Source organism: Coregonus clupeaformis, chromosome 14 (assembly GCF_020615455.1).
Source record: "Coregonus clupeaformis isolate EN_2021a chromosome 14, ASM2061545v1, whole genome shotgun sequence".
Taxonomy (NCBI): domain Eukaryota; kingdom Metazoa; phylum Chordata; class Actinopteri; order Salmoniformes; family Salmonidae; genus Coregonus; species Coregonus clupeaformis.
The window spans coordinates 19,996,486-20,012,880 of record NC_059205.1 but is presented as its reverse complement, the minus strand read 5'-3'; the positions used below and the strand labels follow the sequence as shown (position 1 = coordinate 20,012,880).

The following is a 16,395-nucleotide window of genomic DNA, read 5'->3' as shown; positions in this document are numbered from 1 at the left end:
CAGCAGGTGACGCACCTTTCTGTACTTGTCACTTGCATAAAAAACGACTGTACGCGTAATACATTATTTTATTTCTCAAGATGTCGGTGTACGGACCCGTGGTGAAAATTCACCCTGTCGTTCTCGCCTCCATCGGTGACTCATACGAACGGAGAAATGAGGGAGCGAGTCGTGTGATCGGAACTTTGCTTGGTAATTTAAATTTACTCCGAAACGTAGCTGTGAAGAAAATGTATTCGAAGCGCAGGGAGTTCGGCATGTCTCGCTAGCTAGTTGCTAGCTAGCATCACTTCGTTGGGTGCCTGTCAGTCTCTCACATCTTGAAAATCATAGCCGCTTAGCTAGCTACCAAAGAAAGCTCTAATTTAACTTACGATTTTACCAAGTATTCTAACGTATTAGCTTCTCTAGGCTACGAGTGGTTTTTAGTTTAAAGGTTGTTAGCTAGTTAGTGAGTAATAGAGGTTCCATATAGAGTAGTTGAACTTATTGTCCCCATAAACACAATATTATGATAACTTGTTGCATTCTTGTACCATTCAGGTACCATTGACAAGCACTCTGTTGAGGTCACCAACTGTTTCTCTGTCCCCCATAATGAGTCTGAAGATGAGGTGAGTAGAAACGGATGCTACAGTTGAAGTCGGAAGTTTACATACACCTTAGCCAAATACATTTAAACTCAGTTTTTCACAATTCCTGACATTTAATACTAGTAAAAATTCCCTGTCTTCGGTCAGTTAGGATCACCACTATTTTAAGAATGTGAAATGTCAATAATAGTAGATAATTATTTATTTCAGCTTTTATTTCTTTAATCACATTCCCAGTGGGTCAGACGTTTACATACACTCAATTAGTATTTGGTAGCATTGCCTTTAAATTGTTTAACTTGGGTCAAACGGTTTGGGTAGCCTTCCACAATAAGTTCTGTGAATTTTGGCCCATTCCTCCTGACAGAGCTGGTGTAATGGAGTCAGGTTTGTAGGCCTCCTTGCTCGCACATGCTTTTCTGTTCGGCCCACAAACTTTCTATAGGATTGAGGTCAGGGCTTTATGATGGCCACTCCAATACCTTTACTTTGTTGTCCTTAAGCCATTTTGCCACAACTTTGGAAGTATGCTTGGGGTCATTGTCCATTTGGAAGGCCTATTTGCGACCAAGCTTTAACTTCCTGACTGATGTCTTGAGATGTTGCTTCAATATATCCACAATTTTCCTTCCTCATGATGCCATCTATTTTGTGAAGTGCACCAGTCCCTCCTGCAGCAAAGCACCCCCACAGCATGATGCTGCCACCCCCGTGCTTCACAGTTGAGATGGTGTTCTTTGGCTTGCAAGGTGTCCCCTTTTTCCTCCAAACATAACGATGGTCATTATGGCCAAACAGTTATATTTTTGTTTAATCAGACCAGGGGACATTTCTCCAAAAAGTACGATCTTTGTCCCCATGTGCAGTTGCAAACCGTAGTCTGGCTTTGTTATGGCGGTTTTGGAGCGGTGGCTTCTTCCTTGCTGAGCTGTCGTTCAGGTTATGTCGATATAGTACTCGTTTTACTGTGGATATAGATACTTTTGTACCGGTTTCCTCCAGCATCTTCACAAGGTCCTTTGCTGTTGTTCTGGGATTGATTTGCACTTTTCGCACCAAAGTACGTTCATCTCTAGGAGACAGAACGCGTCTCCTTCCGGAGTGGTATGACGGCTGCGTGGTCCCATGGTGTTTATACTTGCGTACTATTGTTTGTACAGATGAACATGGTACTTTCAGGCGTTTGGAAATTGCTCCCAAGGATGAACCAGACTTGTGGAAGTCTACTATTTGTTTTCTGATGTCTTGGCTGACTTCTTTTGATTTTCCCATGATGTCAAGCAAAGAGGCACTGAGTTTGAAGGTAGGCCTTGAAATACATCCACACCTCCAATTGACTCAAATGATGTCAATTAGCCTATCAGAAGCTTCTAAAGCCATGACATCCTTTTCTGGAATTTTCCAAGCTGTTTAAAGGCACAGTCAACTTAGTGTATGTAAACTTCTGACCCACTGGAATTGTGATACAGTGAATTATAAGTGAAATAATCTGTCAGTAAACAATTGTTGGAAAAATTACTTGTGTCATGCACAAAGTAGATGTCCTAACCGACTTGCCAAAACTATAGTTTGTTAACAAGACATTTGTGGAGTGGTTGAAAAACAAGTTTTAATGACTCCAACCTAAGTGTATGTAAACTTACGACTTCAACTGTATCTATCGATCTCTGTAATGTAGAAATGAGCAAAGTTTGTACATGTGATCCTAGAAGTGACACTAGTCTTTGTGATGGTGACAGGTTGCTGTGGACATGGAGTTTGCCAAGAACATGTATGAGCTCCATAAGAGGGTGTCACCCAGCGAGGTCATCATCGGATGGTGAGTAGTAGTTTCCTACTCCCATCCATTTAAGCTTTTGTCCCACGGCAGTACTAACAATTAATGACCCAGTGTATTCAATTGAATAGAATAGGTACATTCCCTAAAATAAAATGTTGTGTCCAAAAGCCTATGTTGGAGTTAGCACACTGCTCTGAAGTTAAACCCTTCTCCTTCAACAGGTATGCCACAGGCTTTGAGATCACGGAACACTCTGTGCTAATCCATGAGTATTACAGCCGAGAGGCCACAAACCCCATTCACCTGACCATGGACACCGCCCTGCAGAGTGGCAAGATGAACATCCGCGCCTACGTGAGGTCAGTGACTTCCCTCACAACCTTTCACTTCAACCAGTCTCTCTTCTGTCTCATTACTTGTTTGTCCACTGAAAAGCTATTGTTGACGGAAAGAATTGCTTCAACTCTCTGTGACTTCCTGCTCTATAATAGGAGTTCTCATTGTGGGTCTGCAGGAGGTCCACGACAGATATAAAATGAATTTTGGCCAAGGATCTCTGGAATAGGTTTAGAGGGTGTAATAAAATACAATGCGTTCTTAACATACACTACCGTCCAAAAGTTTGGGGTCACTTAGAATTGTCCTTGTTTTCTAAAGAAAAGCAATTTTTTTTGTCCATTTTAAAATAACATCAAATTGATCAGAAATACAGTGTAGACATTGTTAATGTTGTAAATGGCTATTGTAGCTGGAAACGGCTGATAAAAAAAAAAAAAAGGAATATCTACATAGGTGTACAGAGGCCCATTATCAGTAACCATCAGTCCTGTCTTCCAATGGCACGTTGTGTTTGCTAAATCAAGTTTATCATTTTAAAAGGCTAATTGATCATTAGAAAACCCTTTTGCAATTATGTTAGCACAGCTGAAAACTGTTGTGCTGATTTTAAAGAAGCAATAAAACTGTCCTTGAGACTAGTTGAGTATCTGGAGCATCAGCAATTGTGGGTTTTATTACAGGCTCAAAATGGCCAGAAACAAATAACTAACTTCTGAAACTCGTCAGTCTATTCTTGTTCTGAGAAATGAAGGCTATTCCATGCGAGAAATTGCCAAGAAACTGAAGATCTCGTACAACGCTGTGTACTACTCCCTTCACAGAACAGTGCAAAAAAAGCCATATCTCAGACTGGCCAATAAAAAGAAAACATTAAGATGGGCATTCTGAGAAATTGCTTTTTCTTTGCAACTCTGCCTAGAAAGTCAGCATCCCAGAGTCGCCTCTTCACTGTTGATGTTGACTGGTGTTTTGCAGGTACTATTTAATGAAGCTGCCAGTTGAGGACCTGTGAGGCGTCTGTTTCTCAAACTAGACTGATGTATTTGTCCTCTTGCTCAGTTCTGCACCGGGGCCTCCCACTCCTCTTTCTATTCTGGTTAGAGACAGTTTGCACTGTTCTGTGAAGGGAGTAGGTCACAGCGCACGAGATCTTCAGTTTCTTGGCAATTTCTTGCATGGAATAGCCTTAATTTCTCAGAACAAGAATAGACTGATGAGTTTCAGAAGAAAGTTCTTTGTTTCTGGCCAGTTTGAGCCTGTAATCGAACCCACAATTGCTGATGCTCCAGATACTCAACTAGTCTGAAGAAGGACAGTTTTATTGCTTCTTTAATCAGCACAACAGTTTTCAGCTGTGCTAACATAATTGCAAAAGGGTTTTCTAATGATCAATTAGCCTTTTAAAATGATAAACTTGGATTAGCAAACACAACGTGCCATTGGAACACAGGACTGATGGTTGCTGATAATGGGCCTATGTACGCCTATGTAGATATTCCATTAAAAATCAGCCGTTTCCAGCTACGATAGCCATTTACAACATTAACGATGTCTACACTGTATTTCTGATCAATTTGATGTTGTTTTAATGGACAAAAAAATTGCTTTTCTTTTCGAAAACAAGGACAATTCTAAGTGACCCCAAACTTTTGAACAGTAGTGTATGTAATACTTTATGCTCTTAACCCTGGGCAACATGGGCCTGGGAGGCTCACAAGGATATTGGTATCCACAGTACAGGAAATAAGTCATAGTAAAACTCCTTGTATGCAATATTTTTTTTATCTCTTGAGTTGTGTTCTGATTGAGGGGGTCCCTGATGAATTTGCTATCACAAAAGGGCTCCCTGGCCCCAAAAAGTTTGAGAACACCTGCTTTATACGTTAAATTAATTATTATTAATTATTAATTATTGTTTCCTCTGACAGTGCCCAGATGGGTGTGCCGGGAAAGACAGTCGGTGTGATGTTCACCCCTCTGAGTGTGAAATACAAGTATTATGACACAGAGAGGATAGGCGGTAAGAACGTTCTTCTCTTTCTTTGCCACGTTTTCTATCGATTTAAAAAAATATATATGTCCCAATTTGTGCCTTTCTTGGATGTTGTTTATTTGTTACAGTGGGGAAAAAAAGTATTTAGTCAGCCACCAATTGTGCAAGTTCTCCCACTTAAAAAGATGAGAGAGGCCTGTAATTTTCATCATAGGTACACGTCAACTATGACAGACAAATTGAGAATTTTTTTTCCAGACAATCACATTGTAGGATTTTTTATGAATTTATTTGCAAATTATGGTGGAAAATAAGTATTTGGTCACCTATAAACAAGCAAGATTTCTGGCTCTCACAGACCTGTAACTTCTTCTTTAAGAGGCTCCTCTGTCCTCCACTCGTTACCTGTATTAATGGCACCTGTTTGAACTTGTTATCAGTATAAAAGACACCGGTCCACAACCTCAAACAGTCACACTCCAAACTCCACTGTGGCCAAGACCAAAGAGCTGTCAAAGGACACCAGAAACAAAATTGTAGACCTGCACCAGGCTGGGAAGACTGAATCTGCAATAGGTAAGTAGCTTGGTTTGCAGAAATCAACTGTGGGAGCAATTATTAGGAAATGGAAGACATACAAGACCACTGATAATCTCCCTCGATCTGGGGCTCCACGCAAGATCTCACCCTGTGGGGTCAAAATGATCACAAGAACGGTGAGCAAAAATCCCAGAACCACACGGGGGGACCTAGTGAATGACCTGCAGAGAGCTGGGACCAAAGTAACAAAGCCTACCATCAGTAACACACTACGCCGCCAGGGACTCAAATACTGCAGTGCCAGATGTGTCCCCCTGCTTAAACCAGTACATGTCCAGGCCCGTCTGAAGTTTGCTAGAGTGCATTTGGATGATCCAGAAGAGGATTGGGAGAATGTCATATGGTCAGATGAAACCAAAATATAACTTTTTTGGTAAAAACTCAACTCGTCGTGTTTGGAGGACAAAGAATGCTGAGTTGCATCCAAAGAACACCATACCTACTGTGAAGCATGGGGGTGGAAACATCATGCTTTGGGGCTGTTTTTCTGCAAAGGGACCAGGACGACTGATCCGTGTAAAGGAAAGAATGAATGGGGCCATCTATCGTGAGATTTTGAGTGAAAACCTCCTTCCATCAGCAAGGGCATTGAAGATGAAACGTGGCTGTGTCTTTCAGCATGACAATGATCCCAAACACACCGCCCGGGCAACGAAGGAGTGGCTTCGTAAGAAGCATTTCAAGGTCCTGGAGTAGCCTAGCCAGTCTCCCGATCTCAACCCTATAGAAAATATTTGGAGGGAGTTGAAAGTCCGTGTTGCCCAGCGACAGCCCCAAAACATCACTGCTCTAGAGGAGATCTGCATGGAGGAATGGGCCAAAATACCAGCAACAGTGTGTGAAAACCTTGTGAAGACTTACAGAAAACGTTTGACCTGTGTCATTGCCAACAAAGGGTATATAACAAAGTATTGAGAAACTTTTGTTATTGACCAAATACTTATTTTCCACCATAATTTGCAAATAAATTCATAAAAAATCCTACAATGTGATTTTCTGGATTCTTTTTCTCATTTTGTCTGTCATAGTTGACGTGTACCTATGATGAAAATTACAGACCTCTCTCATCTTTTTAAGTGGGAGAACTTGCACAATTGGTGGCTGACTAGATACTTTTTTCCCCCACTGTACGTCATATGTTACTTTGGGGGGGACTCCTTGATAAAAATTGTAAAATAATGTAATTTTTTAATATTCCAGTTGACCTTCTCCAGAGGACGAGAGATGCTCCTAACACCACCAACGGGCTGACCTCTGACCTCTGCCAGGTGGGCGGGGCTGCTGGCCGGGTTCAGGACATGCTGGCCACGGTACTGACCTACATCGAGGATGTGTTGGTGAGTACATACACAGAGCCTATAAATGGCTGCGTGCCACATGGCTCCCTATGTAGTGCACTACTTTTGACCAGGGTCCCATAGGGCTCGGGTTCTCAGTCAGTAGTCTCTGTTTGCGTTGCTATTGGAGTGATCTGTGTGTAGATGCCAGCTGCATGATATGTTATAAACAGCTCTGGGTAGTGTTTACAGCGAGAAGATTACATAGCTTAGTTTTCTTAAATACTTTTCTCTCTGTGGATGTCTCAGTCTGGTAAGCAGACAGCGGATAACAGTGTTGGACGTTACCTGATGGATCTTGTCAACAAGGTTCCTAAGATCTCAGCAGAGGACTTTGAGACCATGCTCAACTCCAACATCAATGTGAGTATGCCTCCTTTGAATTTGGGCCCGTATTTATCAAGTGTCTCAGAGTAGGATTGCTGATTTTAGCATCAGTTTAGCCTTTTAGATCACAATGAATGAATACGATTACATGCACTGCGGGGAGCTGATCCTAAATCGGCACTCCTACTCTGAGACACTCGATACAGCCCCTGAACTGTAGAATTGATTCAGTTGAACAGCTATAGTACATACTGTATTTGTCCCTTGCCCTCATGACATTTGTGTAAATGTATACTGTTTCCTATTTGCAGGACCTGTTGATGGTGACCTATCTATCGAATCTGACTCAAGCACAGATCGCCCTGAATGAAAAAATTGTGGTACTCTGAGCATTGAGGGATTGGGGTTGTTTATTTCTGATTTTTTTTTTGGAGTGGTATTTAATTTTTGGGTCTATATTCTTAAGCTCAAATTAATAAAGGTGTTATAACAGTACCTAATTGCTATGGTTGCTTTTATAACTGAAGTAATATTTTCCAACTATTTACAGATTCCACAATGTCCTGAATAGGATAATACATGACTAGTAGTAGCATAATTTTTTAATTTCTGTAAAAATAGTAAATATAGGCAAAAGGTCAGATACCTTTGCTTGAGATAATTATATTTCCTCCTATGGGTGTTGTCACAAGAAATACAAATATGGCTCATACTCAGTGGCGGCTCCTGAAAAAATTCTCAGGAGGGGCAATTTTTCTGATGATTTAGGTGACCTACACACGTGCACGAGTCCGTGCACGCGATTCCAGATATCTTTACCTCTGAATAAACTGCCTTTATTATACCATATCCACCCTGTCCAAAGTCTCTACTTGGTCTCAGTTCTCCAGTAAACTTGTGATTATCAACAGTACACAACGGTAACAAACAATTGGGGGAACTCACGGGGCAGATAGTAACCACTTAAAAGGAAGCGATTCCCAAACCTTCCATAACAAAGCCATCACCTACAGAGAGATGAACTTGGAGAAGAGTCCCCTAAGTAAGCTTGTCCTGGGCCTCTGTTCACAAACACAAACAGACCCCACACAGCCCCAGGACAACAACACACTTAGACCCAACCAAATCATGAGAAAACAAAAAGAGAATTACTTGACACATTGGAAAGAACAAACAAAAAAACAGAGCAAACTAGAATGCTATTTGGCCCTAAACAGAGAGTACACAGTGGCAGAATACCTGACCACTGTGACTGACCCAAACTTAATGAAAGCTTTGACTATGTACAGACTCAGTGACCATAGCCTTGCTATTGAGAAAGGCCGCCGTAGGCAGACCTGGCTCTCAAGAGAAGACAGGCTATGTGCACACTGCCCACAAAATGAGGTGGAAACTGAGCTGCACTTCCTAACCTCCTGCCAAATGTATGACCATATTAGAGACACATATTTCCCTCAGATTACAGCGATCCACAAAGAATTCGAAAACAAACCCAATTTTGATAAACTCCCTTATCTACTGGGTGAAAAACCACAGTGTGCCATCACAGCTGCAAGATTTGTGACCTGTTGCCACAAGAAAAGGGCAACCAGTGAAGAACAAACACCATTGTAAATACAACCCATATTTATGTTTATTTATTTTCCCATTTGTACTTTAACTATTTGCACATTGTAACAACACTGTATATATACATAATATGACATTTGAAATGTCTTTATTCTTTTGAAACTTCTGAGTGTAATGTTTACTGTTAATATTTATTGTTTATTTCACTTTTGTTTACTATCTACTTCCCTTGCTTTGGCAATGTTAACACACGTTTCCCATGCCAATAAAGCCCTTAAATTGAATTGAATTGATAGTAAGGTCGCAATGACACAGAAAGCAGTTCAATGTCGGGGTACAGAGTCGCTCTCTTACCAGGATCGCGGTCCGCTCTGACCAGGGTGAAGGTGGCCGGCTCCACTTCTCTGTCCGGGACTCATCCAGCCAAGTCTCCCAGCTGTATTGGGATTCAGCTGCCAGCAGCGTTTTCATTATTTAGTCCGTTCGTAGCGGGTATGTACACGATCAACAAGATCAGTCCAAAACCAACCACTGGAAATCCATGGTTGGCAGAATGTTTGTAAACTAAGTCTACAAATTAAAAACATAAAATAACGCCGCACTGCAGGTCGCAACAGAGACGCTTCTAGCCGCCATTGTCTTAGTTACGTTCAACGTTACGTCACGTATGACGAAAGCGCGTAAGTGCAAGCCCACAGACACCCATAGAGAATGTATTGAAAGCTTTGAAATGTGAAAAAAATAGATTTTACATGACAGGCTATGAGAGACTTCTGGGCGATTTTCAACTTGACTGAAATCGCCCCCAAAAGCGGCGGGGGCCATTTGAAGCACGACTTTAGCCTGATTTGACATTTAGTGGCTGGCAGATCAGACGTGAACACTGATAACTGCTGTTGCCGTGATATAATTGATTAGAAAAAAAATCCCTTCCTTTTCCCGTTTGGCAGTGCGTCGCCCATATCGCCCTATTGAACAAGCCGTCCCTGCTCATACTGTATGCGGATTAGTTGCCACTTCACCGGTCCCTAGGATGAAATGTATCTTGTCCACAGGGTGGCATTAAAGAGCTCAGTACTGTTGCCTTGCATGGTGAGGGGTCCACGCTGTTTCCTAGGCAACAGGGGTCATGGCCAGGGAGAGGACAGAATATGGCAGAGGAGAAGATCAATGAATTACGAGGGTCAAAGAGGGGTCTGCTGAATTCCCAATAACTATTTGGGATGCACATATTTTAATATAATAGTTAACTTTTGTATCTTCTATCTGTTTTTATGTACACCATATTTGTCAAAAGACCCTCCTTTTTAAGTAAGATTTCTCCCTATGTCTGAGATCAACATCAATGAAACCTAGTTCATGCATGCATTCATTTCTTTGAATCTAAAATAGTTTGCTGAAGTACACAAACAGTTCAGTCCTTTCCCCATCATTACCATGAATTGAGTTAGTATCGAGGGGCAACAGGAGTACATTTAACAAGCGTTGACATTCTCATCCTAGTGGGATAAATGCAGCTGTGTTGTAAAGAGACTAATATAATTATATACTGTAACAAACTACTTTGAGCCTCTTATGTCCTTGAGTACCATGAAAGGCATCCGCCAAATCATTATCTAATAAAAAATGAGTACAATATTATGATCTGAGGAAGTGGGGTTCACTAAGTTTGAGAGCGTCCAAAAAGGCAAGCCTATTCCCTATATAGTGCATTACTGTTGACCAGAGCCCTATGGCTGTAGGAAATAGGGTGCCATTTGGAATGTATCCTTAGTGGGAGCTTGAAGGGGATAGAGTGTCTGGGTAGTCAGCAGTAGTAGAATCGCATAGTTATGGACAGTAAGTAACAACTAAAGGACTTCTGCATTTCTCCATGGAGACTGTCCTTTTGTGGAGCTTTGAAAGGGAATTGGACTAACACAAGAACACCAGGGCCATGTGTCTTCATACCGCTTTAAACTCATTAGTTTGGTCATAGCGACCAGTGTGCATACATACTGTGTGTCCTAAAAGGCACCCTATGGGCCCTTGTAAAAAGTAGTGCACTATAAAGGGAAAAGGGTGCAATTTGGGATCCTTCAGTTACTGTCTCAGTGAGCCTTGAGCACATACTCATGAAACCCACAAAAAAGCTTAACTTTGGTAAACTTTATCACAGGTCTAAAGTAAATCTTACCTACAGTAGGCCTAACTCTGGGTCTTTGCAATTTGCCCTCTTTCAGGGTGGGTGAAGCATCACACAAGTGTGAGGACCCATCATGTACGATATTTAGTCTTCCTGCTCTTTAGATAATGCCACAATAAAAAGAGCTCTCAGCCCAATTCCATTTAGAAAATAAAGCCCAAGTGCCAGTAGTCTAGTTTCTAGTGTTTTTCCCCATGTGTGCTCCACCCCGCTTGGCATTTTTCCTATTTTGTTGCCTTACAACCTGGAATTAAAATGGATTTTGGGGGGGGTTGTATCATTTCATTTACACAACATGCCTACGACTTTGAAGATGCAAAATATTTTTTCTTGTGCAACAAACAAGAACTTGAGCGTGCATAACTATGTCTCTTGGGGTATGTCTCTATAAGCTTGGCACATCTAGCCACTGGGATTTTTGCACATTCTTCAAGGCAAAACTGCTCCAGCTCCTTCAAGTTGGATGGGTTCCGCTGATGTACAGCAATCTTTAAGTCATACCACAGATTCTCAATTGGGTTGAGGTCTGGGCTTTGATTAGGCCATTCCAAGACATTTAAATGTTTCCCCTAAACCACTCGAGTGTTGCTTTAGCAGTATGCTTAGGGTCATTGTCCTGTTGGAAGGTGAACCTCTGTCCCAGTTTCAAATCTCTGGAAGACTGAAACAGGTTTCCCTCAAGAATTTCCCTGTATTTAGTGCCATCCATCATTCCTTCAATTCTGACCAGTTTCCCAGTCCCTGCGGATGAAAAACATCCCCACAGCATGATGCTGCCACCACAATGCTTCCACACCACAATGGTGTTCTCGGGGTGATGAGAGGTGTTGGGTTTGCGCCAGGCATAGCGTTTTCCTTGATGGCCAAAAAGCTCAAATTTAGTCTAATCTGACCAGAGTACCTTCTTCCATATGTTTGGGGAACACCAAACATGTTTGCTTATTTTTTCCTTCAAGCAATGGCCACTCTTCCATAAAGCAATGGCCACTCTTCCATAAAGCCCAGCTCTGTGGAGTGTACGGCTTAAAGTGGTCCTATGGACAGATACTCCAATCTCCGCTGTGGAGTTTTGCAGCTCCTTCAGGATTATCTTTGGTCTCTTTGTTGCCTCTCTGATTAATGCCCTCCTTGCCTGATCCGTGAGTTTTGGTGGGCGGCCCTCTCTTGGCAGGTTTGTTGTGGTGCCATATTCTTTCCATTTTTTAATAATGGATTTAATGATGCTCCGTGGGATGTTCAAAGTTTCGGATATTTTTTTATAACCCAACCCTGATCTGTACTTCTCCACAACTTTGTCCCTGACCTGTTTGGAGAGCTCCTTGGTCTTCATGGTGCTTCTTGCATGGTGGTGACCCTTGCTTAGTGGTGTTGCAGACTCTGGGGCCTTTCAGAACAGGTGTGTATATATACTGAGATCATGTGACAGATCATGTGACACTTAGATTGCACACTGGTGGACTTTATTTAACTAATTATGTGACTTCTGAAGGTAATTGGTTGCACCAGATCTTATTTAGTTGCTTCATAGCAAAGGGGGTGAATACATATGCAAGCACCACTTTTCCGTTATTTATTTTTTAGATTTTTTTTTAACAAGTTATTTTTTTCATTTCACTTCACCAATTTTGACTATTTTGTGTATGTCCATTACATGAAATCCAAATAAAAAATCCATTTAAATTACAGGTTGTAAAGCAACAAAATAGGAAAAACGCCAAGGGGGGATGAATACTTTTGCAAGGCACTGTACTATCAGAGCCCAGTTTCCCACAGACAGCACAGCAGCATGTTCCCTCAGTGTTAAGTTTTAACTGTATGGCAGTCAGAGAGCTGAAACATGCCCTTGGTGGTTCATGGCGGATGGTGATGACTCGTCAGTGAGTGTCCCCTCTCCCGTCCAATGCCAAGACAGCTTGGTTAATTAAATGCACTCTGTTCAGGCCTTCCTTCCTCAGAGGAAACCTGTATGTGCCGTGACCACCTCACCGCTCTCGGAGATATTTGTTTTATTACAGACAAACAAAGTGTTACTGTGAAGCCCAAGCTCTGAAGGGAGATAGAAACAAAGGGTGCATCTCAAATGGAACCCTTTTCCTCATATAGTCCACTACTTTATATGGCTCTGAATGTATGGATACATGTTTCAACATACACAAACAATTATATGGAAAACATTTATTGCTGCCTCTGGCAAGAAAAAAAGAAGTTATTACACAGTTTGGAAGAAACCATTTTGAAATCCCTTTTTAACGAACAACGAACGCACATTGTATCAGGCTGGTTTAGCCGCTGAGAAGAACCCACTCCACCCAGGCAGCGCGTCTTTCCTCCCCTATCGTAATAGGCATGCTCAGCAGAAGGGCTGTGCAGTGCCCTCAGCGACTGAAGCTGGGCGCAGGGAAACTGCAACCGCCGCGCCAAGCATCTTCCAGGTAGGATGCGTATCTATGTCATTACGTGTTTATAACGTCCTCGCAAATATGTATGCGTTTTTGTATACTAGGAATATTCTTTACCATGCAGGTATAATTTTTTCTGGGGAGGGGCTGTCTATTTTGGCTTCACGTACACTGTATCGCAGGGTGGCTGTTTGAGTCTTGGTAAACACACACACAAATTAACGGCGCTTTAAACTTGCACTCACGGAAAATGTTCACCCTTTGATTGATTAACGTTTATCAACGGTTGATGGCGAGATGTGAATGTGTATTTTATGACGGGTGTATTTCGGGGGAGCATGTAAAATTGTAATGGGGTTATGATTTGGCTAACGACTGTTCGTCAATGTACGACCTCACAACATTTCCAACTTAGTGTGTGCAAGTATATATATTTTTTTCATAGGCGCTAGTAGCCTATATAGCCTACCTGCAGTAACCTATAGCCTACTGCGTAAAGCAATGTGTTTTGTATGGAGTGCAAAGCTGACTTGAGAAATCATTCTTAACAGTCAATTTTATGTGTAGGCTGTATCAGCTAACACTGCAGTATAGCAAGGCTCTATAGATACAGTAGGTCATACCATAACCATAGCGTACTGTATCTATCTAGTCTACATAGTAGCAGGAATAATCTGTTATTGAAAGGCAGTGGTGGCATATAGTAGGCCTATCTGTTTCAAATGATTATGCCTGCATAGAGGCAGGTTGAATCATATATGGAAATAAGCATAATGCATATGTAAAAATGTTTAATAAAAAGATCTAGGAAAAGGTCCAAACATAAATACTAGTATTCAACTTATGGTTCAACTTAGATAGCAAAGTTCATAAACTAGCCTAAGCCATAGGTCCGGTATACAGAACATACATTACCAGTCAAAAGTGTATTCTACATTGTAGAATAATTGTGAAGACATCAAACTATGAAATAACAAATCAAAATATATTTGAGATTCTTCAAATAGCCACCCTTTGCCTTGATGACAGCTTTGCACATTCTCTCAACTAGCTTCAGTGTGAGCCAACAACATTGCCATTTTACCCTGCATGCATTGAATCAGTCAGGGTATCAGCCTTTACTGTATGTCATTGCGTTTTCTGCTGGAGTATACATTGAGTTCTTGCTCAATGAGGCACTGTTCGCCCCAATTTCGTGGTATCCAATTAGTAGTTACAGTCTTGTCTCATCGCTGCAACTCCCGCACAGAGTTGTCCCATCGCTGCAACTCGGGAGAGGCGAAGGTCGAGAGCCGTGCGTCCTCCGAAACACAACCCAACCGAGCACCCAACCGAGCCGCACTGCTTCTTGACACAATGCCTGCTTAACCCGGAAGCCAGCCGCACCAATGTATCGGAGGAAACACCGACACTGCACCCAGCCCGCCACAGGAGTCGCTAGTGCGCGATGGAACAAGAACATCCCTGCCGGCTCGAACCAGGATCTCTAGTGGCACAGCTAGCACTGCGATGCAGTGCCTAAGACCACTGCGCCACTCGGGAGGCCTCTTAGTGCACTATTTTTGACCAGAGCCCAAGGGCCTGGTTAAAAGTAGTGCACTATATAAGGAATAGGGTGCCATTTGGGATGCAGGTACTGAATGGTTTCAATAGCCACATCTCTCCTTCAGCTCCTCAAAATGAGTTTCTGTCTGTAGGCTACACTTTGTTTGGTCTGCTGGTTTGTTTGTCCATGGCAGCAGAAAGAGAGTAATTGAGCATCTACTTTCCACTGTGTCAATTTAGACTTGCCATATTTACTCTTCTACATTGTGCCTGGTGTGTGTGCTGGTTTCCAATGGAAACCCTTGAGATATTTAGTGTTATTGTAGAGAAGCAGGCAGGCAGCAGGTGCTTCAACTGTTTTGACACCACACACACACAAGGAGCCTGGCGTCATCAAAGGGCATGTAGGCTATTCTAGATGTTAGAGATGATTTGAAGAGGTTATTTACTCAAAGTTCTACCTCAAGTGCCACCTTTGGGTGTTTACTAGAGACTCATAGACTGGTCCCAAATGGCACCATATTTCCTGTATAGTGCACTACTTTTGACCAGAGCCCTATGCGCACTAAATACCTTTACAGCAGTGGCCACCAACCTTTTCTGAGTCAAGATCACTTTCGCAGTCAAAAAGCAAGCCGAGCTCTACCGCTCAGATAAAAAAGAACAACATGAAAAATGTAAGCCTATGCAACATTCATAAAAACAGTCTAGGAATGAAGTTTGTACAGTAGGGCTAATACATTATCACAGCATATTGGCTATAAGCTTGGCCTGCAAATATTGTTCTTCTCAGACCATATTATATTTCAAAACTCAAGCTTTGATAACAAAATAGATCAGTTGTTGTATCACTTGTGAGGCATAGCTGAACATAAATTGAAATAATTTGCTTTTTTATTTTACTGGACTAATGCTGCCATCTGTTGGTCAGTCTCAGCGGAGGGAGGGAGAGAGCAGCAGAGGGTCCGCCTCTCACGGTCCATGCTCTGTCCTTTCCTCCGGTGAGACTGACCAGAGGGGACACCGTCCTCCCACTGATGGCGAAACTCGAGTCCCACCGCATTATTTCTGCCTCATGCACAAATTCATGTTGTTCCTATGACCAGAGAAAGTTAAATATTCCTTGACATTAAAATAGACATGACGAACTGCTCATAATAAAAACGCCGGCCAATCGATACACTTGGCTACTAATTCAGTGCAGCTATAGCGCGAGAGTCTGGAGAAGCGCGTTTTATAAAAACAGTGCTGAATGAAAACTTAAACATACAGCTCTTTGCTGTATTCTTTGACAGTTTCTCTTTGGTCACGGTTTTAAAAGTTATGAAATCTCACGTAGCCTGGGATCAAACTTTGCTGTGGGGTCGTGGAAGCTGTACTAGGCACGGTGATTTGAGCTATCAAATTGGCCAGCGCAGTAGGCGCACTTGATCTAGCCACAGCTCTCATGGTCCACCGGGTAGGCAGGGTTTGTCCCTTCAGACAAGTGAAATGGTTCACAATGGGAACACTTTGCCTACCCGTTGCGCAGGGTTTCTGAATCATGTGCACCTTCCGCCAAAAGCGCAAGCCTTTATCGTTGTCTTTTCTGCAGAAATGTTTGGTGACTGACTAGGAATGCCTAGAAGAACGACCAGTCGATCACAAACGACCGGTTGGTGACCATTGCCTTACATAATAAAATACATGATTTCACATGTGGAAAATGTGCAAAACGTGTTTTTGGAA

General features: G+C 42.2%; 2 protein-coding genes across 2 annotated transcripts in view; both read left to right on the top strand.

The window, feature by feature from the left end:
* Positions 1-43: 43 nt before the first annotated feature.
* Positions 44-7,464, top strand: LOC121581612 (eukaryotic translation initiation factor 3 subunit F). Its single transcript, XM_041897105.2, has 8 exons — positions 44-192; positions 544-614; positions 2,333-2,412; positions 2,595-2,732; positions 4,641-4,732; positions 6,506-6,642; positions 6,892-7,005; positions 7,281-7,464. The coding sequence occupies exons 1-8, from the start codon at positions 81-83 to the stop codon at positions 7,356-7,358; spliced, it is 822 nt and encodes a 273-aa protein (XP_041753039.1). The 5' UTR covers positions 44-80; the 3' UTR covers positions 7,359-7,464.
* A 5,647-nt stretch (positions 7,465-13,111) lies between these two features.
* LOC121581290 (junctional protein associated with coronary artery disease-like) overlaps positions 13,112-16,395 on the top strand; it is a 43,283-nt gene continuing 39,999 nt past the window's right edge. Inside the window, exon 1 of the mRNA XM_041896811.2 lies at positions 13,112-13,155. The gene's annotated coding sequence lies outside the window, so the exon portion shown is untranslated. The remainder of the gene's footprint in view (positions 13,156-16,395) is intronic.

Bases quoted from the DNA above. Each gene is read 5' to 3' on its own strand.
- LOC121581612 (XM_041897105.2), top strand. From the start codon at position 81: ATGTCGGTGTACGGACCCGTGGTGAAAATTCACCCTGTCGTTCTCGCC. The intron at 193-543 runs GTAATTTAAATT...TGTACCATTCAG, and splicing joins TGTGATCGGAACTTTGCTTG to GTACCATTGACAAGCACTCT. The intron at 6,643-6,891 runs GTGAGTACATAC...TGGATGTCTCAG, and splicing joins CCTACATCGAGGATGTGTTG to TCTGGTAAGCAGACAGCGGA.